The sequence below is a fragment of the Scardinius erythrophthalmus genome (genome assembly GCF_964197995.2).
Source record: "Scardinius erythrophthalmus genome assembly, chromosome: 8".
Taxonomy (NCBI): Eukaryota; Metazoa; Chordata; class Actinopteri; order Cypriniformes; family Leuciscidae; genus Scardinius; species Scardinius erythrophthalmus.
In genome coordinates, this window is record NC_138228.1 from 14,491,604 (window position 1) to 14,514,173 (window position 22,570).

At 39.3% G+C, this 22,570-nt stretch overlaps 1 protein-coding gene across 2 annotated transcripts; it reads left to right on the forward strand.

Moving 5' to 3' along the window:
* The first annotated feature begins 1,158 nt into the window (after nt 1-1,158).
* nup205 (nucleoporin 205) lies at nt 1,159-21,711 on the forward strand. Of its 2 annotated transcripts, none has more exons than XM_081371800.1 (41): nt 1,159-1,218; nt 2,541-2,683; nt 3,058-3,229; nt 3,325-3,469; nt 4,141-4,300; nt 4,390-4,618; nt 4,758-4,922; nt 5,161-5,336; nt 6,088-6,204; nt 6,447-6,584; nt 6,792-6,942; nt 7,025-7,233; nt 7,591-7,773; nt 7,983-8,033; nt 8,491-8,700; nt 8,780-9,017; nt 9,593-9,782; nt 9,918-10,038; nt 10,121-10,199; nt 10,285-10,449; nt 10,554-10,678; nt 11,839-11,953; nt 12,720-12,869; nt 12,946-13,020; nt 13,118-13,275; nt 13,376-13,456; nt 13,544-13,735; nt 13,852-14,056; nt 14,172-14,270; nt 14,558-14,703; nt 14,808-15,121; nt 15,208-15,346; nt 18,003-18,129; nt 18,211-18,284; nt 19,219-19,350; nt 20,110-20,215; nt 20,312-20,469; nt 20,563-20,692; nt 20,866-20,970; nt 21,061-21,119; nt 21,395-21,711. In XM_081371800.1, exons 1-41 carry the CDS (start codon nt 1,191-1,193, stop codon nt 21,545-21,547), a joined length of 5,913 nt encoding a protein of 1,970 aa, XP_081227926.1. In that variant the 5' UTR covers nt 1,159-1,190; the 3' UTR covers nt 21,548-21,711. The 2 variants fall into 2 exon arrangements, with proteins under 2 accessions (XP_081227926.1, XP_081227927.1); XM_081371801.1 differs by having other exon boundaries at nt 12,949-13,020.
* The last annotated feature ends 859 nt before the right edge of the window (nt 21,712-22,570 follow it).

The following is a 22,570-nucleotide window of genomic DNA, read 5'->3' on the forward strand; positions in this document are numbered from 1 at the left end:
ACCCCTGAGGACAAATAGACACACAACACAAAGAACAACAACCAAAGAAAGACAAGTGCTTATATATAGGGCTGTCACATAAAAAATAATAAAAAATAAATAAAAAAATATATATATAACCCATTACATTTACGATATATATATAAAAAATATCAAATATAAAAAAAATATATATCCAAAAGTATGACAAAGATCATCATGTGAAAGGAGGAGAGATATGTGGGGTGATGCATGGCTAATAAGATCATATAAAAGAAAACAAATATATTTTAATTGCACCTACTCTAAACATAATTTTAATTATGCCTGAATGTAAAAAAGTTACAAATGACTGCTGATTATTCAGCTAGCAGGTATGGGAGTTTGTATGTATTTATTTTATATTGATGATTTGATTTCAATTGAAAATCTTTGTTGTTGTTGTTGTTGTTGTTGTAAGCATAAAAGGGCACCATGTAACCCATCCTGGGATTGTTGTCAGGCAGTTTATCAGGCACTAATGTGGAGGACCCCTCTCATAATTCCCGTAACGGGCTCGTTTCTGTCTCCAGGGGGCGCTTGGCGGCTCAGAAAACTAGTTAGGGCGCCTTCATTTTAGTCTTACTGAGTGGTGCTGCACAATGACATTATTATCGCTTACTTGTAATCAATGCTGGAATCTGCCTCGGTCATACAAATGCAAATATCTAGTCCAAGGACCTTCGGTAAAATTATTTTATGAAACGCCATATCCCTGTAACCACAGCTGACAGTGATTAGCCCATTCTTAGAAGCGATGAGAAAAGGAACTTGCACCATGTGACAAAGCTGTCTATGTTCAGTTTGCAGCCAGAGTCTGGACAATAATTTACGCGTAAATGACAACGAATTTGCAATAAATATATTGGAAATCTAATAAAGTAGATAAACATATTGTTTAGAAAAAAACAATTAGAGACAACTTTCCGGCCACTGAACTCCTCGCTTATTTCAGTAATACGTTTTAATTTGCCATTCTACCAACTTTATTTCACTAAAGAGCTTATCTGACAAAAGATAACAAAACCATGTTGTCAAAAAAACAAAATAAACAATAAGATAAATACATAAATTTACACGAATATACATTTAAAATAAATTCTTTACAAAAGAAACTGAAAGTTATGTTTTCACGCAGGCAAAATTCGGGGCAGCCCTCTCACGCTTCAGACATGGCGACGCAGATGGCGGTAAATTCAGGTATAAATGTATATTCTATTTTATAAACATACTCCATGTTTTATACAGCATAGAGTATGGAATATTGGTCGTTTAAACCAATGTGATTTTATAGATTTAAAGTACAAATAATTTAATCGACTCTCCATGTTACTTCATTAGTAAATATGCCGAAAGTGTGTAGCTATATGCGTCACACTACATTCATTATTATTATTACTTACCCACATTATTATAAGTATTATTACAGGAAAAGTCATTGTAAGATCATCATCTCTGTGTGATCAGAAAAAGCTGTTTATGTTTATTTGGAATATTAATGTCTCTTCAAACTAACTTGTGGATACGCTCTGTATTTGTAAATATAATAAGGTCAATTAATGACCAAGACAATGTCTGATTTAAGTCTAAAATGCTTTAATATGTATTTAAGAATATGGTTTAGCGTGGTATTATTATATAGTAACTTAAATATAAGTCATGGCATCTATTTTGCATTCATTTTGCTCCTATTTTGCTTGCTGCCGATTGTAAGTTACTTCATGGTTGTCAGTAAATTTAAAGTTGATATCCAAGTTGGTGTCCATACTTCTCATTTGTCTTTTTACAACCTGCTGTATTTATGATAATGCTGTAATAATCAACCTCTAATTTTAAGTCAAGGCAACTCAGCATGGTAGCACTAAAGCATTTTGTGACAAATTGTCAAATTGAATATCAATAACCGGTTCAGATAATACATTATGTAAGTATACTCCAAACAGTCATTGATTTGTGTGTATACAGAAAACAGAATGGATTTTATAACTTAATGTCAAGTTAACTTTATTTGTATAGCGCTTTATACAGATCTTTTCAAAGCAGCTTCTCTGTAATAAACAGGAAAATAACCATCAATAATGCAAACTTCTTCAAATATAAGACAAATTCAAATTCTGCTGTAAAGCAGCTCTACAGAGGAAAGTTGTGTCGTTATTCAGCTTATCAGCTTAAGTCAGTTCTGTGTTCAGTTCAATAACTGTTCATCAATTATGAAATTAGTACAATTCAGCTATAAGAAGACAATGGTGTCATTATTCAGATTGAGTCAGTTCAGTGTTAATTCAGTTCAGTTTAGTAACAATGTCGATGTTGCAACGTCTGTCAATTATGAATCAAAGTCAAATGAGCTATAAAGCAGCTCTGCAGAAATCGTCCAGTTCAATTCAGTTAAAGTTTTGTTCTCATACAATAGTGTCGGTGCCGTTCAAATTGATAATATTACTGAACATTATAATCTCTTAAACCCTTTTTAATGTGACATAAACCAAAATTTCTGTGATATATTTTGAATCGGTTTGCAGGAGCCAGTCTGTGGGGCCCGCTGAAGGAGCTCTGGGAAGCCGTGGAGGGCGCCATATGGAGCCGTCAGCCTGAGAGCGTTCATCTTTTAGATCTGCAGTTGAAGAAACACAAACCCAACTTCCTCTCCCTCTTCAAAAACCCAGTAGGTTTTTACTTTCCATAGATTCAAAAACATTTCAGTAAATTTTTCTAAAGACAACCCATGTGGAATGGAAACCTGTAATTGTACTGTTGAGTTTAGTGTGAAATTATGAATTACTTGTGAAATGGAAATAAACGGAAAATCCTGTTTTGTTATCTGTATCCTGATTTGAAAGCTTCAAAATACATTCTAGCATTTATTGTAAATGCCATCAAAGTATCATAAAAGTGGTCCATGTTACTTGTGTGCTTGTCTTTTTTAATTGAAAATCTTCATTCTTTTGAATCAGATAAAAAAATAAAATAATCTATTTACGAAACCGATCTGAATTTATCTACAATTCTTTTTTTTCTTTTTTTTTTTGTGCAAAACAGCCGAAGAGTGCGGAACAAAGAGAGAAGGTTCGGAAAGCCAGCACTGAAGGCATCGCTATTCAGGGCCAGCAGGGAGCACGACTGCTTCCTGAGCAGCTCATCTCAGAAGCATTCATCCTTAGTGACCTTTTTGACCTGGGAGAACTAGCCTCGCTTGAATTGCTGCTGGCAGGTACACACACTCAACGTACTCGTTCGGGACTGTTGAAATGATATCATTGCAGTGAAGTTGCTTTGTAATAATGTGATCTTCATGTGTATTTTTAGGAGAGCACCAGCAGCCTCACTTCCCCGGCCTGACTCGAGGCCTGGTAGCTGTGCTCCTTTACTGGGATGGCAAACGCTGTGTGGCCAACTCGCTCCGCTCGCTCATCCAGTCCAGACACGGGAAGACGTTCACACTTGACTTGAGGTTTGCTGTTCTTCCTTCTTGCATCATCCATGATTTGGTCTCACAAAGCTCATTCTTCCATGCTTCTCTCATACTTCCCTTTTAGGAAACATTTTATCCAAGAGGTTCACAGGTTATTGGTTGCACCACTCTGCAAATTTGGGATTTTGCACCCGTAATCTGTATGAAGCCGGCATGAAGCTTTTAGTCCTATCTGTTAGCTTTGAGGCAATTTATATGCTAGCATTCTGTTAAACTCTAGCTGATACATTCACATTTTATAGATTACTGCAGGGATGGGGTTATTTTTGTAGTCCAAACCAAAAGTTTGCATCGCTCTACTTCATCAACAAAAAGCCAAAAGAAGTTTTCATTGGCGTTTGGATAATTGATGAAAATATTCTCTGTGACCAACAAACGTTTATACATTTTGTTCTTTAAGATTATCTTCACAAAGAGAGTAGAGACAGTAAAACTTAAAATAAGTTTGAGTTTGTCAAAAATGTAATGTACCAGGGGGCAACCCATGGTTTCAGAAAGATTGTAGAAGTGTGCAGTGTTCATTACAAAAAAACAAAAACAAAACAACAACAACACAACAACAACGGAACAACTCATTTGTGTTTTGGTCTTATGCTTTTATTTATTTTTTATGTAATTCTTTGTCATTGTCATGATTTCTTCCCATGTAGTCCTGAGCTGGTGAATCTCACCACACGGTTCACGGATGAGCTGATGGCTCAGGGTTTGACCAAGCAAATCTTGAACTTGATCTCGGATGTCAGCGTGACCCGTGTGTTTGAGAGGCTTCAGAAAGAGCGGGGCCTTGGCAATGAGAAACACAGGAAAGAGGTGAAGCATCCTATACAAATTTATGATAATTACATATGCAAATAAATGTAAATAGACAGTATTAAGTAAGTATTTTTCATATGGTACAGGTATCTGACCTCATCAAAGAGTGCCGACAGTCACTGGCAGAGTGTTTGTTTGCCTGGACATGCCAGTCACCTCTAAGCAAAGATGACACCTTGGCTCTCATCAGTCACTTGGAGACGGTGACTGCCGAGGCTGATGGCTCATTGGATAGCGTCAACCTTGCTTTAGTCATGGCCTTGCTTTATTGTCTGGATGTTAGTTTTCTGGAGCAAGGAACAGAGGATAGAGAAGGTATTCTTGCTTTTTTCAACCATCATTGGTAGCTTTAAATGCTTTATTATTATCCACACTTATAAAAGTATGATGTTGTTTACTCAGTAGAGTAGATAATATTACGTTTTCACAAATACATTTTGTGTTTGTTGATTAGATTTGCTCCAGGCTTTGCCTCTACTGACGGAGAAGCAGTATGTGGCCGCAGTGCACAATCGGCTGGTGGAGGGTCAGGGCTGGAAGCTTCCAGGACTGCAGGCAGTGGTGCAGCTGGCCTGGGCTCTGTCTCTGCGGGCCCTGTCACAACTTCCTCAGGGCGCAGGTATCTACACGACAACCCCTTCCATGGCTTATGCCGTTGCTGATTTCTAAATCACTTTTACTTCAGCTGTTTATCTCATGATGCGTCATAGTTACAGCCTTTACGTGATCTGTATATGCTATAATTTGTTATAGATCAGATGCAAATAGTAGATAAACCTTGAAAATGCATGAAAACATTTCTAGATGTGTTAAAAGTTTAATCTACTCTCGCCCAATTTCAATCATTTTCTTTTCAGCTCTAGTGGAGTACACTGAGGCAGATGAGGCTCTGGCAGACCAGGCGCTTTTAGGAGGTGTCTTCCTCTTCCTGACAGAGGGCATCCTGGGAAGTGATGGCTTCAGCCAGGAAGAATTCTACACACGGCGACTGCATTCTCTGATTACTGATTTCCTGGCTCTTATGCCAATGAAGGTGCGAGGAAAAATGGATGCTTTTTTTTAGCTGGTTATTCATATACTGTACACTATCGGTCACAAGTTTGGGCTCTGTAAGATTTCTCCTGTGCTCACCACGGCTAGATTTATTTGATCAAAAATACAGCAAAACTAGCCTGGGAAAACCCAGACTACTTCCGGCGAATTTTAATTCTCTCTTCAGGATAGTCTGGAGAAGAGCCCATTCAAACTCATTACTGTGCCGCTGAAATCGCGGCACCAATCAGAAACGTTTGGGGAGGGATTTACATGCAACGCATTCTCATCCTAGGGCGTCATAATACTGACGCTTTTGAAATTTCTTTAATATCCGACGCAAAGGGCACCCTTTAGCGTCAACATGTGACGCTGGTTGCCGCCGTGAAACATCACTCGTTTGAATCATAGACAGTATATAAACGAATCAATTATCGCGTCTGTTTTGAGCGATTTAAACTTACTGTTTTCGTTAAAACCGGAGCAAAGAACAACACTCGTAGCATACGTCATCCCCTTCATCGATCTGATTGGTTTTAAGACTATACAACTGCGCCCAGATGAATTTGAGCTATGTCAGTTGGTGACGCCCCTTTGGAAATGATTTGTATACATAGCTTCCCCAGACCCTATACTCAGTTTCAACTGAGAAGGGTCTGGTTTTAACCAGGCTACAGCAAAACAGTAATATTGTGAAATATTATTACAATTCAAAGTAACTCTCTATTTGAATATGTTTTAAATTTTTGTAGGTGAAGCAGTTGCGTAACCGTGCTGATGAAGATGCTCGACTGATCCACATGGCTCTGCAGATGGGCAGCGAGCCACCATCATCTCTACGCAAGGACCTGGACCACCTCATGATCCTTGTGAGCATCCCTTTACATTTATCACGTACTATAGACTTCTTCAGCATTTCTTTCTAGCACATCATCTCTCTACAGCCAGGAAATGAATTGCATCTTTACATATTGCTTCTAAAATCTCAATTATATTTAATGAGGATCTCATGCACCCATTTTTACTAACACTGAAGCATTATATCACTAAGCAGCACTTTTGAACTATTGTAATTACTGCTGTATTTATTAAATGTAATATTGTGTTTCAGATTGGAGAGTTTTACAGTAAAGATCCATTTGAACTTGAGCTGGCCCTGGAGTTCTGGTGTCCGTCTGAGTCTATTCAGCACACTTCATTCACTGGATCTTTTCTTGGAGGACCTCCCCAAAGACCCCCTCACAAACAGGTGTGTCAGAAAAATACTTGCTAAACTATACTAAAGATGTATTTTTATAGAAAAAAGTGCTCGTCCTACAATATGCAGTGCCCAAATATATTTAGGGGTGATGTGACATGAAACATTACTGGTTTAAACTCCACAGGTCATGATTCATCACCATTGCTTTGAAATAAAGTCCTAAATTTGAATATACATTTGTGTGTGTCACGTCAGGTGGTTCTCTCCAAGTTTGTGCGTCAGATGGGTGATCTGCTCCCTGCTACTCTCTACATCCCTTACTTGCGCATGCTGAACGGACTTGCTAATGGCCCTCAGTGTTCCCACTACTGCTTTAGTCTGCTTAAAACCAACGGTGCTCCACACGGTAACTGCACCCTCAGATCTTAAAAGTGAATAGTGTAATATGAGTGCTTTTGTAAACAAGTTGTTTATGATGACTGTTTCAGGAGAGAACCGGCAGGCTGGAGTGTCAGGCAGTTTAGTGTCGTGGGAGCACTTTTTTCATTCTCTTATGCTCTACCATGAGAACCTGCGACGTGACGTGCCCAATGCCGACAGCACACAGTACCGCCACCCACCCATCAGAGGCATCACTCAGAGAGAGCTAGAAGGCCTCACTGCGTTCCTCCAGCTGCTTACCACTATCATCACCTGGGTATAGCACACATATATATATATAGTGCAATATCACTATATCAGTTGATTAATTGAACAATTATAGTTCTAAATGTTGAGCAAAATATATATTTTTAACAAATTATGTTTTTAATTTCAGCAAGTTGGGATGCATCTCTTTTGCATTTCATTTTTAGTCAGATTGATGAATAAACAACACTTTTTCATTTTGATTTCAAAGCAAAACTGAAATATTCAAGAATAAATCACTATTGAATCAAATTAAAATCAAAGTGAATTAGGAAATCAGTTTCGAAACCCAGCCCTCATCACATCATCTAGCAGGTAAAAGTGCTCTTGGTATGTCAGTGTTAAAACATGTTGTTCTATTTTTCAGAGTGAGAATGCTCGTCTGGCTCTTTGTGAACACCCTCAGTGGACGCCTGTGGTGGTGATGCTGGGATTGCTGCAGTGCAGTGTTCAGCCCGTGCTGAAAGCTCAAGTTTTGCATGTTCTCGCCGCATTTGGCAAATCGCCCGAGATCGCTGCCTCCCTCTGGCAATCTCTGGAGTACACACAGGTGAATAAAACTCCAGCCTATAATGCCAAACTGACCTACACTAAAAGAATGAATGTTTAAACTGAATAAGCTTTACTATCTTCAAGAAAATCTATTTGTTAAACAGTTTCAACAAAGATAGTGTGGTGTTTCCCACTTTAGTGGCTTTTTTCAGTTGAGTTGACTTGATTATAATGATATTGATCAATGTTGTTTTTTTCCCCTCTCAGATCCTGCAGACAGTAAAAGCCCCTGGACAGAAACAGGCAGCTGGGATTGAGGTACAGTTTCTTGTCATGTATGCTGCGTATTAGGGCTACTTGTGATTTAAAAAGCTTCAAGTTCGCTGTGCTTGTTTTTAGGGCTTCACAATTTGCTGAATTTTATGGTAGATTATTATGATTTGTATTGTATTATTAAATAAAATAAAAAGTCCAATATTTAAGAAAAATAATCATTTTATTGTACAATACAGTACAATATTTATGGATATGGATTTGAGATGGCATTTGTCTGTGACCTGCCACACGGAATAATGACCTGAGAAACTGGATCATGAGCTGTTCGTGTGAAAAAGGACACAGTAGCACGCTTCACACCACGACTGACATTCTATACATTTATTTAATTAAACTGCAGCCTAAGCCATATTGCGATTCCAGTTTTAATTTTATTAATTGTGATGTGTGTGTATATATGTGCTTTTACTGTGCCACTAATTTCGTTTTCCTCTAACAGGTGGAGCTGAACGAGATTGAATCGAGCTGTGAGGAATATCCACTCACGAGAGCCTTTTGTCATTTGATTAGTACTTTGGTAGAGAGTGCACTCCCGGTGAATCTTGGAGCAGGACTGCGTGCACCAGGCTTTCAGCCTTATCTTGACTTCCTGCGTGACTCTGTGTTTCTGGCCTTCCCCACACGTGCCTACCGTCGGCCAGCAGAAAAGGTTTGTTGCAGCCTGCTAGATTTAAACATTTCTCGCCTCAATTTTTGGTCTTGTATCTTTATTTCCTTTTTTTCTACAGTGGGAGGTAGCTGAGGCAGTGCTAGAGGTGTTTCACAAACTTCTACGAGAATATGAGCCGCAGCCATCGGACTTCCTGCAAGAGATGGTGGAACTGCAGGGGGAACAGGTGCTGGCCCATAAGCCTCCAGGGCACAGCTTGATGTTCCACCTGCTGAATGATTCGCCCACCCTCTCTCTCTGCCTCAGCCTGTTGGAGGAAGGCGCTCGACAACTAGACACCTACGCCCCCTTCCCTGGTCAGTATAAGATGCCTGCTCTGCATTTTTTTTAATGTCTGGTCACAATTGTTAGTAACACTTTTAAAACAACTCTTTACCAAGTAATTAAAATGTATATAATTTAATTGAATGCCTATTCAAATATTAATATTGGGGATGCAGCCATATTAAAATTGTGGCCAATACTTGTAAGTTGATAATTTGATACTATTTTGACTGATAGGTTGAAAATAAAACACTCAGTATATAAATGATAATGATTTTATTTTTTAATTACATGAATTGTAGTATTTAATACATGAAAACAATTAACTTCTGTTCAAAAGTTTGAGATTTTAATACTTTTATTCAGCAAGGATGCATTAAATAGATCAAAAGTGACAGTAAAGACATTTTATATGAATATTTCTATTTGAAATAAATTCTGTTCTGGTAAACTTTATATTCATCAAAGAATCCTAAAGATTTCTTGAGTAGCAAATCAGCCTATTAGAATGATTTCTGAAGGATCATGTGACTGACAACTGGTATGGCTGTAATTACTCCAGTTGTTTGTATTTGTTTATAACATTTTGTCGGTGCTGCTGTTGTAGGTAAGAAACAGTTGGAGTCGGCAGTGCTGCACTGTCTGTGTTTGTTGGAGCTGGCCCTGCAGAAGGAAGTGACGTTTATGGATCTGCTGAGAGAAAGTCAGACATCGCTACTTGTCTCCCCTGTGGAACAGCTCCTGCAGGGCGTCAGTGCTCAGAGCAGACGTGCTGATCACATCACCAACATTGCCAGGTCAGCTTTCCACATATATATCTACCATATATGGTTCACAGCTAAATAATTTCCCCCCAAATAATTTCAGGAATGCTTTAATTTGTGTCTGATTCAGAGATACCTGTGCTGATTTTCCTTGTTTGGCCTTCATAGATACCTGTACCACAGCAGCTCTAATCCTGCTGCTGCTTTCCAGAGTGCCAAGATCCTGCGCCGTATCGCACGCTACCCAAACATCCAGGCCAGACTGGTTGGAGACTTCACACATGATCAAGTAAGAGACCTCACACTGTCTATAGGTAATAAAATGAATAGGAGTTGCTTTAAATATGAAATAACTGTTTTGTAATGAGCAGGCAGTGAGCGAGAAGTTGATGGCTGGTTTTGTGGAGTGTCTGGACAGTGAGGAAGCTCAGGAGGGAGTGAGCGCAGATGGTAAGTCCTTAAAAATCTCAAAATTGTCAAATGTCATCTATGAATTGTTTAAAGCAGCATCTAACAACCCTTTTTCTTGGTTCAGACTCAGACCCTGAGAAACGCGTGGCCCGGATCCGTCATGAAACCCAGATCCACATCCTGAACCTTCTGATTACATCTCTGGACCTAAAGGGCCCCAACCTGGGCCTGTATCTATTAGGCTATGAAGTGAAGAAGCCAGTTTCCTCCACTAACCTCCAGGACCCAGGTAAGATCTCAACTTGACTCAATCAAATGCAAAACCTCACACATACTATGCTATGCCTGAAACATGAAATGTTTGTTCCTTATTTTCATGTTTCCATCAATAAGGTGTTCTTGGCTGTCCACGGAGCTGCTTGCATGCGATCCTCAGTCTGCTCCAGAGGGGCTGTGAGTGGCGTTCTGGACCTGTGCTCATCAAACAGGCCCCTCAACTAGCTGAACTCTGCTACCAGGTATACACACTTTAATCAATTTACATTCAGACACTGAAATCTAAAATCTAATAGCTAAAATCTAAAATATGCTATTAAATAATCAAGGTTCCTGTGGGGCATAAAAAAATCTTAAAAGTCTGAAATTAAAATCTCCTGATTTTAAAGCCATTAAAAAGTCTTAAATATTATTATTTTATTCTGCTAGGCATTACATTTTAAGATCTTAAATCTTATTTGAAAAATATAGATTTTTTTAGTCTTTTGTAGTACCTAGTTCGCAACTAGACTTTTTTTAGATTTTTATGTATGTCGCATTTCACCAGAGCCGTTACCCCAGTAACCCCATAAACAAAGCAGGCTGTGCTACTTTCTGTTTCTGAACATGTTTGAAAGAGCCATTCAGGTCGGCACCAATGGCCTCGTGGTCAGTGCGCCGACATTTAGCGCCTTTGCGCTCGGGCGGTCCGAGTTTGAGTCCCGGCTCGTGGACCTTTACCGATCCCATCCCCCGTCTCTCTCCCACCTCGTTTCCTGTCATCTCTCTACTGTCCTGTCACAATAAAAGGAAATCACCAAAAAAAATATATACGAAAGAGCCATTCAGATGTTTAATTTGCAGAATTTGTTAACATTTTTACATTTTAATATGGACTAAAACATTTCTTTACTTTTTTTTTTTATTGTTTTGTTGAATTTAAATGTGCTTTTTATTATAAAAAAATAATGATTAAACCTGTTTGGAGGACAGTACTGTGATAACATCTTCAGCAATTATCACGATATATGCAGCAGCTCTTCTAATCAGGTGAACACGGTGGCAAACACAACTTCAAGGTTGGAAGTTTTGCACCATTGAAATTGAAGGCTGAAGTGCTCTGGGTTCTCCAAATGTGTAATTTGTTCAGTCACATTACATCCAGTTTTTGCATTTTAGATTTGGAACGTTTACTAAGCAATGTTTTAAGATGTTACATGTTGTGTTGCATGTGTTTACTATTTGTAGTTATATTTTTATTATGGATTAGAGTACTGCTTACATATTATATAATATAACATTACATCTTAAAAAGTCTAAATTTGATTTAAAAAAAAACACGCAGCAACCCTGATAATATGTTTGTGTGGATGTTGTGTGTATAATATTTTAATATAATGTATTTTGTGTGTGTTCGTCCTAGGTAATCTATCAGTTGTGCGCGTGTCCGGACACTTCGGGGCCCACCATGCGATACCTCAGGACCAGTCAGGACTTCCTGTTCTCTCATCTGCAGCACTTGCCTTTCATATTATCAGGTCCACTGCCTATCTGCACTCTTTGTTTTGATTTTGTGTGTCCATAACATCTAGTGGAAGATGTACACTACCGTTCAAAGATTTGGGGTCAGGAATAATTTTTGTAAAAATAATTATCACTTTTATTTTGCAAGGATGCATTAAATTGATCAAAAGTAGCAGTAAAAACATTTATAATGTTACAAAAGATTTCCATTTCAAATAAATGCTGTTATTTTGATCTTTCTATTAATCAAAGATTGCAGAAAAAATTTATCAGTTTCCACAAAAAATAGTTTTCAACATTGATAATAATAAGAAATGTTTCTTGAGCACCAAATCAACATATTAGAATGATTTCTGAAGGATCATTTGACACTGAAGACTGGAGTAATGATGCTGAAAATTCAGCTTTGCATCACAGGAATAAATTACATCTTAAAATATATTAAAATAGAAAACAGTTATTTTAAGTTGTAATAATATTTCACAATATTACTGTTTTACTGTCTTTTTGATCAAATACATGCAACCTTGAAGATAAGAGACTTTTTTTCAAAAACATATATATTTTTTTAAACCTAAACTTATGAACGGTAGTGTAATATCCATTTTAAACATGACAAGCAGCCTCTCAGAAGTGTCGTATAGTAGCCCATCCAGACACCTTTTAACTTTTTTTGTCTTTGATTTGTAACCCACTAATCATAATTTCACAAATAGGTATATAGGAAGGATAGCAACAACTGTTAATGCCTGTGATTGAATTCATCTTTATGTCCCACAGAGAATGAGATTGCTGCTCTGTCTCAGATGTCCTGGTTGATGAAGACTACAGCCATTGAGCTCAGGGTGACCTCACTGAACCGCCAGCGCTCACACACACAGAGACTGCTCAACCTCCTCCTCGATGACCAACCACACACATTACACACAGGTATGTATGAGTTCGCAGAGTTCCTTACGATGACCAGCCAGCCGCACTGAAGTAAATGCATTCATTGTATCTGTAGCAGATGGAGAGACAGGCATGGAGGAGGAGAGTAGATCAGTCAGTGGTTTCCTGCACTTTGGCACTGTCTCCAAAGGTAAGGGAAAGTCTGACCGCCAATTTAGCAAAGGAAGGCGCTAAATCTGATTTAGATTATATTTAGTTAACCATCCATTGCTCTTTGGTGATCTCAGTACGCAGGAGGCTGCTGAGCGTTTTGGATGCCATAGACTTCAGTCAGGAGGCCCCGGAGCTTCTGCAGCTGGACTTCTTTGAGCGTGCTCAGATAGAACAGGTCATCACCAACTGTGAACATGTCAATGAGCAGGGACACACGGTCTGCAACGTCAAGGTATGCGGATGGCTCACCAATCTGCATGCACTAGAGCTCATACTGTCATTTATTTTATTCTAAAACATGCAGTTAATTCTTTCATTGCTTCATGTTTCAGTTGCTCCGCCGAGTTTTAGTTGCAGAGATCAATGCACTGCAGGGCATGGCGGCCATTGGGCAAAGACCACTGCTGATGGAGGTGAATGCATCTCTGTTATTCGAAGGCAAAAGATACAAAAAATGTGATTCCTGGTTCTGATTCTTTCATGGTCTCTGTCGGTATCAGGAAGTGAACTCAGTCCTGCAGCAGGTGGTGGAGAGGAACCGTGTGCGGCGTAGTCTCAGTGCCAAGCGCCACGCTCTGCAGAGCTGGAGGAGTCTGGTGGAGACCATCCTCACGGCCTGTCCTTCAGAGCTCATCCCAGCAGACCAGCGCCAGCTGATCATCAGAGACCTGCTTTTGGACCTGCACGACAAGGTAGGACAACAGACGGAAAGGAACTGATTGTGTTTTTACGCTGATTTGCTTCTAGCAGATGCTTTTATCCAAATGTGGAACAGCAATTTGACTTGCCTTCTCTCTCTTTTCTCTAGGTGTTATCGGAAGATGCTGCAGGTGAATTGATGCCAATTGTAGCCGGGGCGGTCTTCACATTAACAGCACACCTCAGCCAATCGGTTCTGTCTGAGCAGCAGGGGGTGGGGCCAGAGGGTGGTTCTGGATCAGGATTTGCTTCGATCGCTAACTCCGCTCTTCACCTCATTCTGAGGAAGCTGCTGGATTTTATCTTGTGCACAGGTTAGAAGGGTCACATTTAAGGCTAATCAGCTGACCTAGGTAAATTAATTCCACCATGTTAGAGGTTAAATGGTTAACCTTCTTGTCTTACTCCCTGGTGTTTGTTTACATCAAGGTGGAGGTTTCCAACGTCTACGGGCTCACCTTTATGGTGCTCTTCTCTACTACCTGCAAATTGCCCAGAAACCTGAGGAGCCTGAGACACTGCAGACAGGTATATACGCACATACTGTATAGGATATTTTATTCATATACACATACATTCCTAGACAGCATTTTTGGGCATCATGATTGCCTCGGAAGGTAGCATTATTTAGCTACCTACAATTTTGAGCCGGCTTTTTTTTTTTTTTCTTTCATAAATTGAGAGATCGTTCACACTGTATCTACCTATGAAAAACATGTTGGCTTTAACACATTTTTATAGCAATATTTTGTAATATATGCTAATATACAAAATATTAAATACAAATATTATAATATATAATACTGAATTTGCAGCTACATCCATGTGGGAGCGTTTGACTGCCCCTGAAGATTGTTTCTCCAAGCTGCAGAGAGAGAACCTGGCCATTATTGAGAGCTATGGTACTGCACTTATGGAAGTGGTGTGCAGAGATGCTTGTGACGGCCATGAGATCGGCAGGGTAAGAGCAAATAAGTCATCATCATCTTGCTTGGTCAATGAGGAAGGAGAGGAAGACCTCCAAATGTCTAGTGAGTTGACTTGAGGACATAATCTCTTTTTCAGATGCTGGCTTTGGCAGTGTTGGACAGGGTGTTGTCTATAGACAGACAGTGCCAGTGGCTGGTGTACTTGTGTAACAGTGGTTACCTGCGTGTGCTTGTTGAGAGCTTGAAACAAGATGATGCTGCCTTGCAAACTCTGCTCACACCTCAGCCTCCACTACTAAAACCATTGTACATCTACGAGTCCAAAATTGCTCTGCTGACCCGTGTGGCTAAGACAGCACAGGGTGCGATGGAGCTTTTGCGCTGTGGGCTGGTCAGTCAGCTGGTGGAGTGTCAGGTGTTTCACATGCTCCCTCAAAACGATGCGCTCAGGTACTCTATAATCTAGAGTCCAAGCTATAGATGAACAATTGTCTTTCTCTACCCTGCCTTCTTACTCTCTTCATTTTCTCTTTCAGAGTGTTTGGGCAGAGAGATCCATCAGGGTTTATTCCTAATCCTCTAGAGAGATACAGACAGATCCTGCTACCTACTCTCAGATTGATGCAGGTCATCTTGACCTCCACCACCACGCAGCACCAGCAGGGGGCAGCACAGGTACTTAAACATCCATGTAATGATGTCCTCAGAAACAGGCTGAATCCCTCTCCTATAGACCTTATGTAGCCCCGCCCCTTTTCAGGGCTGCGCTCGTTGTCTTTTGACTTCCGGTCTGTATTTTCACAGCAATCTTGCGTATTTTTAAATGAACGGCTTGTTTTAAAATCTTCTCGGTCTACTGACATTTGTTAAAGACATCTGCTTTAAACGTTACAATTAGGGGTGCGCCGATCCGATATTCGGTATTGGTATTAGTCCGATACTGGCCAAAATCACTGGATCGGATATTGCATGAATCGCGGCAGTATAACCCGATCCGATACGATCACGTCCCTTAGTCCTAAATTGTCATACAAATGCTTAACAACACCTGAGAGACATGCCGTAAAGAGAGATGAGCAACACGCGTCACGCAGGGTTGCCAGATTTTCACATACAAATCCCGTCCAATTGCTTCTTAAAAATAGCCAATCGCGTTTCGGGGTGGGAGAGACCGCGGACTTGGCAACACTGGCATCACGTGAATGGTAGCTAGAGGTGAGTGAGGTAAGCCCTCTCAGCAATTAAGTTATCATGTCAGCTGTGGAGTTATTTCAAATAAGACGCGATACGTTCATAATTAATAAACTACAGAACAGCGCGAGCAGGAAGCGGCGCGCCTCACGCGGGCACGGCTTATGCTCCGAGAACGGATTACTGCACTAGTGATATAAAACGCATCTTCCCCATGAACAACACAAAGTACACTCGCACGTAACACACATACACAGGTCTGTTAACTTAAGTCAAGTCAAGTCAAGTCAACTTTATTTATATAGCGCTTTTCACAATACAGATTGTATCAAAGCAGCTTCACAGTATTAAATAAAATAGTACATCAGTGTTTGTTTCTGGTGTAAAACATCCACGTTTGGTAATGCTGATCAATAGCACTGTTGAATCGATTAATCAAATTAAGTATCCCCAACTGAGCAAGCCAAAGGCAACAGTGGCAAGGAACCGAAAAAACTCCATCAGGTGACCTAATGGAGAAAAAAAAACCTTGGGAGAACCCAGGCTCAGTCGGGGGCCAGTTCTCCTCTGGCGTTTATGAAGTAGAGACCGGATTTAACTGTAAGATTAAAATATTATATGAATGCCTGGCTGAAGAGATGCGTCTTTAATCTAGTTTTAAACTGGGAGAGCGAATCTGAGCAACGAACAGTATCAGGAAGGCTATTCCAGAGTTTTGGAGCTAAATATGAAAATGCTCTCCCTGCTTAAGCAATACTTTTAATAAGATAGTCTAATATTTTTCTGACTAACAAATTACTGACACAGTAAAGGGTAGATTTAAATAAATAAAAACGAAATTTAAATAAAGAAACGAAATTTAAATAAAGAAACGAAATTTAAATAAAGAAACGAAATTTAAATAAAGAAAAACGAAATTTAATTAAAGAAAAAAACAAAATTTAAATAAAGAAAAACGAAATTTAAATAAAGAAAAACGAAATTTAAATAAAGAAAAACGAAATTTAAATAAAGAAGAAACTAAATTTAAATAAAGACAAAACGAAATTTAATTAAAGAAAAAAAACGAATTTAAATAAAGAAAAACGAAATTAAGTTAAATTAAAAACGAGATTAATTTAGATTGATAATAAGGGGTAAAAAGCTTAATACATTTTGTTTCTATTATTCTATTTTCCACAATGTCAAAGCAACGCAGCTTAACCCAAAATACAAGCTCGCAGGCATGCACTTCTGTCCTTACAAACTCCGCTGTTCTGCGCTCTAGCTAGAGAATACTCCCGTTGCAGGAACACTTTAGTAGGCCAACTGGCCAAGAAGCATCAAATAACGAGGTTGGGTTCCTTCCTTCAACTGTCCATATTAAAAATGGCTAGGCTTTATAAGATAGTTGTAAAAAAGAGTTCTCGGAGTATATAAGCCCCGCCCGCGTGAGGCGCGCCGCTTCCCACTCGCGCTGTTCTGTAGTTTATTAAAAGTTTATTCATTCTGAACGTGTCTTGTCTAGTGTGTCTATATTTCGTCAGATTTTATAGTGTTGAACATATTCAAGCGCGAATGAGAACCATTTCGAGGGGGATGCCATGTGCAAAAAAAAACAAAAAAAACCCCACGAATTTTCGAATGTCAAATTCTCAAATCGAATACCAACCCACCGAACGAATATTCGAATAGTCGGGTACAGCCTAAGAGTTTTGTGTTACATCCAGTTTTTGGCACTGGAATTATAATTTTTGTTTTATTTGCACAGTTGCACTTTAAATTTCATTAATTGAATGGCGCTGAATAATTAAAAATGCTGCTACAAGTTCTGTTTAAAAATTGTTTTAATAAAAATTAAGCAGCAGTATTGCACAACCGAGTCATGTTGTGGGCTACTTATTTCTTCCTTTAGGAAAGTGGAACATTTATTGCACTGTTTGAGCATGACGCTTTTTAGATGGCTAGGTTAAGCACACAGTGCATCCTCCTGACAAATGTGTTATTAGCTTAATTAAGAAAAAAATATATGGTATTGTATCGGTATCGACAGATACTCAATTGTGTGGTATCGGTATCGGTATCGGTATCGGACATGAAAAAGTGGTATCGAGCCACCCCTAATTACAATCCTCATGATACGGTGTGTTTTCGTTTATAGGTGCTCCAGTGGCTCATTGTTCACTCGGATGTCATTCAGTCAATTCTGCATGGTCAAGATATGAGCATGGGCGCCCTACAGGAACTCTCTCTCCTCACTGCCATCATCAGCAAGACTGCACTGCCAGGTGGCGCAACACTACATCTGTTTGAAATGCTCCACAAACCGATGCATCACTAATGCTGTGCATGTCAATTTTGGGTTTCAGGAGCCCTCGAGATGGGACAGGAAATCAACAGTGCCGTCCTTATGGAATTACAGGGACACATCGGCAGATTCCAGGTGAAATATTGAAAAAAGATTTTCAAAAACCTCTTTTTAAAGGGGAGAAAAGAATAACTAGTTGACTTTAAATGGTTAAATATATGCAAGACAACAACTGGAAGGAAGAAGACCATTCACAGTTTATTATGATGACATTAGGGCTGTGAATTTTTGGGTTGAGTGAATTCATTCAATTCATAATTCATAGGTTTTCTATTCAATTTAAGAACCATTTTTGCAAATTCAGAACGATTCCAGACGATTCACAATAATATTCGATTCAGCATTTTTTTAAGTGCATTCATAGCATTATTTAAATGCTTCCCCTGATGTGTCTTAGTCAGGGTGCGAATTACACAGCGACCTTCAGGGGGTCAGAGTGAGGGCAGAACAAACAAACCTTTTGTCCATTAGATGTTAGTAATGATACTTTATTTTAATAGGTTATACAAATTTACATATGTAGAAATTTACATATGCCAAGATTTAAAAAGGCTTTAAAAGTATTGTTAATAATGTTAACCATTGTGTAGGATAGTGTTAATGTATAGGCTACACAACATTATAACAGTCTTCCAGGTACTTTAAACACAATGCTTGCATGGAGAGACTACCCTAGAATTTCATGCACTTTCCCAACTAATCCTAAACTAACTTTTCTTCACTGAAGAGTAAGAAAAGCCTTCTTGTCAATGAGAATTTTTTTTATATATTTTAAAGCATTAAATCACTATCGAATTGTGATTAATTTTGATTCTTAGCGTTTTAAATCAGTTATTGACCAAAATCAACGATTCAAAAATCCGTTTCATGCATCGTCAGGATTTGTGATCTATGCATTGAGAAAACGAGCGAATCGTTACACCCCTAGATGACATCATTAAAGCTGAACATTCTGTAAATGTGTGAAGTTTACAACATGAGTGACGTTTCCTCTTTCTCCTTCCTTCAGCGTCAGTCGTTGTCTCTGCTCGTGCGGTTGGTGGGCACTGATCGTGCTCGCTACCTGAAGCAGATTGAGGACACTGTTTCTCCTGGCGACCTTGCAGAAAAGAGAGAGGAAATGGAGGTTGCCATGCAACAGGTGATGTCACAGGAAACATAGTGACCACTTACTCCTCTCTGTAGCATCTTAAAGTTGCTGACTTTGTAAACTCGTGCAGAAACATGTGCCTCGACCTGCTTGGAGACTCATGATAAATTAAAACAATATGTTATAAAATTAGCTCAAAATGTCAAACATGTTCATAGTCTGATGTTAAAAAAAAGTATACACTATAGGGCTTTTCACACTTGAAATAGTTGACCTTGGGTCATTCTAAAGATTCCTGGGTTATCACATTTCACACTGCTCATAATTTACCCCGGGGTTACCAATTAATTCTGGGTATTCATATGCTAATATTTTACTAATATTTTAGGTATATTCCTAAACCCTGGGTTAACGTTCTTATTTGCATATTTGTGGTGTCATTGCATAATGCATATGCGGTTCATCCAGTCAACGTCATGTTTACATAACTGTAATGTTAACTGTGGAGTTAACACCGCAAAAGCATTGCTAACCCTGCTCCACTGTAGGGCGATAACCCGGGGTAGAGGCCTGCAATCTCGTAGCACCCGAGTGCAATGCGAGACAAGTTTTGAATTGCTGAGTGCAGATGCGGGAGGGAAGATACTGATATGTCCAAGGGAAACGAGAGAAAGAAATGACTCGTGGGCTCTCGCAAAATATAATTATCTAATAACAACAGCACATAGAAGTGTGTAACTGGAGAGTCTAACTCTAAGAGTTTATCTCAGCCTTTAGATGTTTCACTCTGTGTGTTGTGTGATTTCTCAGATTTGTGCTAATATTATGGAGTACTGCCAGACTCTACTGCTGCAAAGCTCAGCTGAAGCCCAGTTCTCTCTCTGCTTGTTCAGCCCATCAGCAAGTGAGCCAGCAGGTTGGTCTTTGTGACTGTTTAGTGTCTATGTTGACAAAATACTGGCAGTCTTCTGTAAACTAACTGTGCTTTTCCCTGTGCATCGTGTTGGATCAGATGTGTCCGTTCCCTCTGCGCGGGTGCCCAGTCTGGGACTGGTTCTGCTCCTACTGAAGAACAGCGCCACTGACTTCTTCCGATATCATGACAGCCACAGACAGAGCCTGAACAAGCTAGAGCGAGTGGAACAGCTTCCTCCTGAGGAACTCAAGGAGGTATACATGCAGAGACATTGCTGGCTTTTTCTGCCTGTTTGATTTAAAAGATACAGAATCATCTATGCCTGACATATCGTTTTGTGTGCAAAGCTGTGCCAGGGTCTGGTGTCTGGTTCTGGCGGAGTGGAAAAGATCTCATCAGTGCAGAGAAACGTGCTTGCCAAGCGCCGGCTCGTCCAGCTGGTCAACAACAGAGCCAAACTTCTTGCCCTCTGTTCCTGTATCCTAACACATAAAAAGATTGCCTGAGAAATCAAGAAATGCTCCGATTTGCTTTCTAAGATAACTTCTTAAGCTTCTGACTGATTATTTTGAGTTGATTTTTTTCTGGTGATTACAATCTTGACACCTTGAAAGCGGACAGCAGTTGTTTTTCTTGACATTTCTCTGAAGATATCATTGAGACGTGCCTGTTTGTGATCTGGCGCCACCTAGAGTTCTACTTGCTGTACTGCACTCCCACTGACCCCAAAGACTCGCTTCTGCCAGGTTACAGAGGTCAGCTGTTCTAAAAGTTCAGTTTTAGGTTGTTTTTAACTGCATGAAAGACTTGTTTATCAAACGTTTGACCAATTTCTTTCTGTGCAGATCCTAGTGGCAGCAGAAGTTTAAGTGTGTCAAGAGTGAGCCAGCAAGATATTGAACAGGTACATTGCAAGTTTTAAATGATCATATGTTGGTGAAGGGTGCAAAGAGCTACAGGTTCCCCACCAAGGCACTAAATTGATCAAAACTGACATTAAAGACATTTCTATTTCCATTTCTAATAAATGCTGAACTTTCTAATACTGAAAAGAAAATGTCATGTTTTACTACTGAGCAGCAATATTAAGACTTTCAAAAACATAAAGAACTCTTACTGACTCTGTACTTATCCAAATGTATGCTCGGTATTGTTTTTGAGCGTTTCTTGTTTGTGTAGTTGCAGAGTGATGTGGCGAACAGCTTCAGCGAGCCGCTCCAGAGGAAGTTGCTGGAGGTCGAGGGGCTGTACAGTAAAACCCGTTCCCGTCACACCTTCATCCAAGCCCTGACGCGCAGGATCCGGGGCCTAGTGCATCATGCCAAAGGCTGAGCCATCACAAATTGCGCGGAACATTATTCTTTTCAATTAGGTGTCAAATAAGTGCTTTTTTGCAGTTTTGATAACTATCAACACATTAAATTGTCTTGTTATGAAGATCTCTTGGATTTCTGCTTTTTTCTAATGTGGTAAATAAATGGTTTTCTAATCGGACAGCCCTGTTGTTCCTGTGATTTTCTTGGCAAAATATGCGACTTAAAAATGTAAGTATGACAAGTATTGTACAGCTGCTTCAGCAAATTAAGCACTTAATTTCTTGTGATTTGCATAGTGAATAGCTGAGGCATTCCATTGCAGAATAATCTTGTTTAATTTTATAAGGTACACTTTATAGAAGACAAAAAAGTGCATAATGTTCAGTTTATTTTGTATGTTTAAGATTGGCTCTGTCTTGGCTTTGAGAGCTGGTGTAGCTTCACTGCAGAAAGGATTTTGGAGTGATAATACCTGCAGGCTACATTCAGATCACATGGTAAGGATTGTTTCAAATGGCAACAATAAGCACACGACCATGTTTTAATACAGAAATGCACACATTCAAGATACCAACCTAGTTGCCTCCCTAGTTCGTCTATAAAAGTGTTCATGACTACATTATAAATGTCAGGCACAGAAAACACTGGTTGCAAAGGAAAAATATGACTTGGCTGTGATATGTTTCAAAGTCAGGTATCTTTTAAATCACGTTCAATGTTATTACAATATTGCCGCTTCCCAGAAACACCAAACCACGTTTTCTTTTAAAAATAAAAATGTAGCTTAAGATTAATTAGTGTGAAAGGTCTGTATCTCATAATGCTGTGATGAAAGTCAATTTCCAATAATATGCAGCTCGTTCTGCAGAGCAAGGCAAGAGACTGCAGATTTGTCTCAGAGAAAGAAAAGAAATCCTTGTTTCTTCAGTACACAGGGATGAATAAAAGGTCCAAACTGAACTGAGGGACTAAAAATGTAATTTTGTGCTATGTAAAATCATGCATATCTCCCATAAATTATTTTTAAATAATAAAATTA

Excerpts from the sequence above, each read along its gene's own strand:
- nup205 (XM_081371800.1), top strand. The coding sequence starts at position 1,191 with ATGGCGACGCAGATGGCGGTAAATTCAG. Across the intron at positions 2,684-3,057 it reads TCTCCCTCTTCAAAAACCCA|CCGAAGAGTGCGGAACAAAG; the intron begins GTAGGTTTTTAC and ends TGTGCAAAACAG. Across the intron at positions 6,943-7,024 it reads AACCAACGGTGCTCCACACG|GAGAGAACCGGCAGGCTGGA; the intron begins GTAACTGCACCC and ends TGACTGTTTCAG.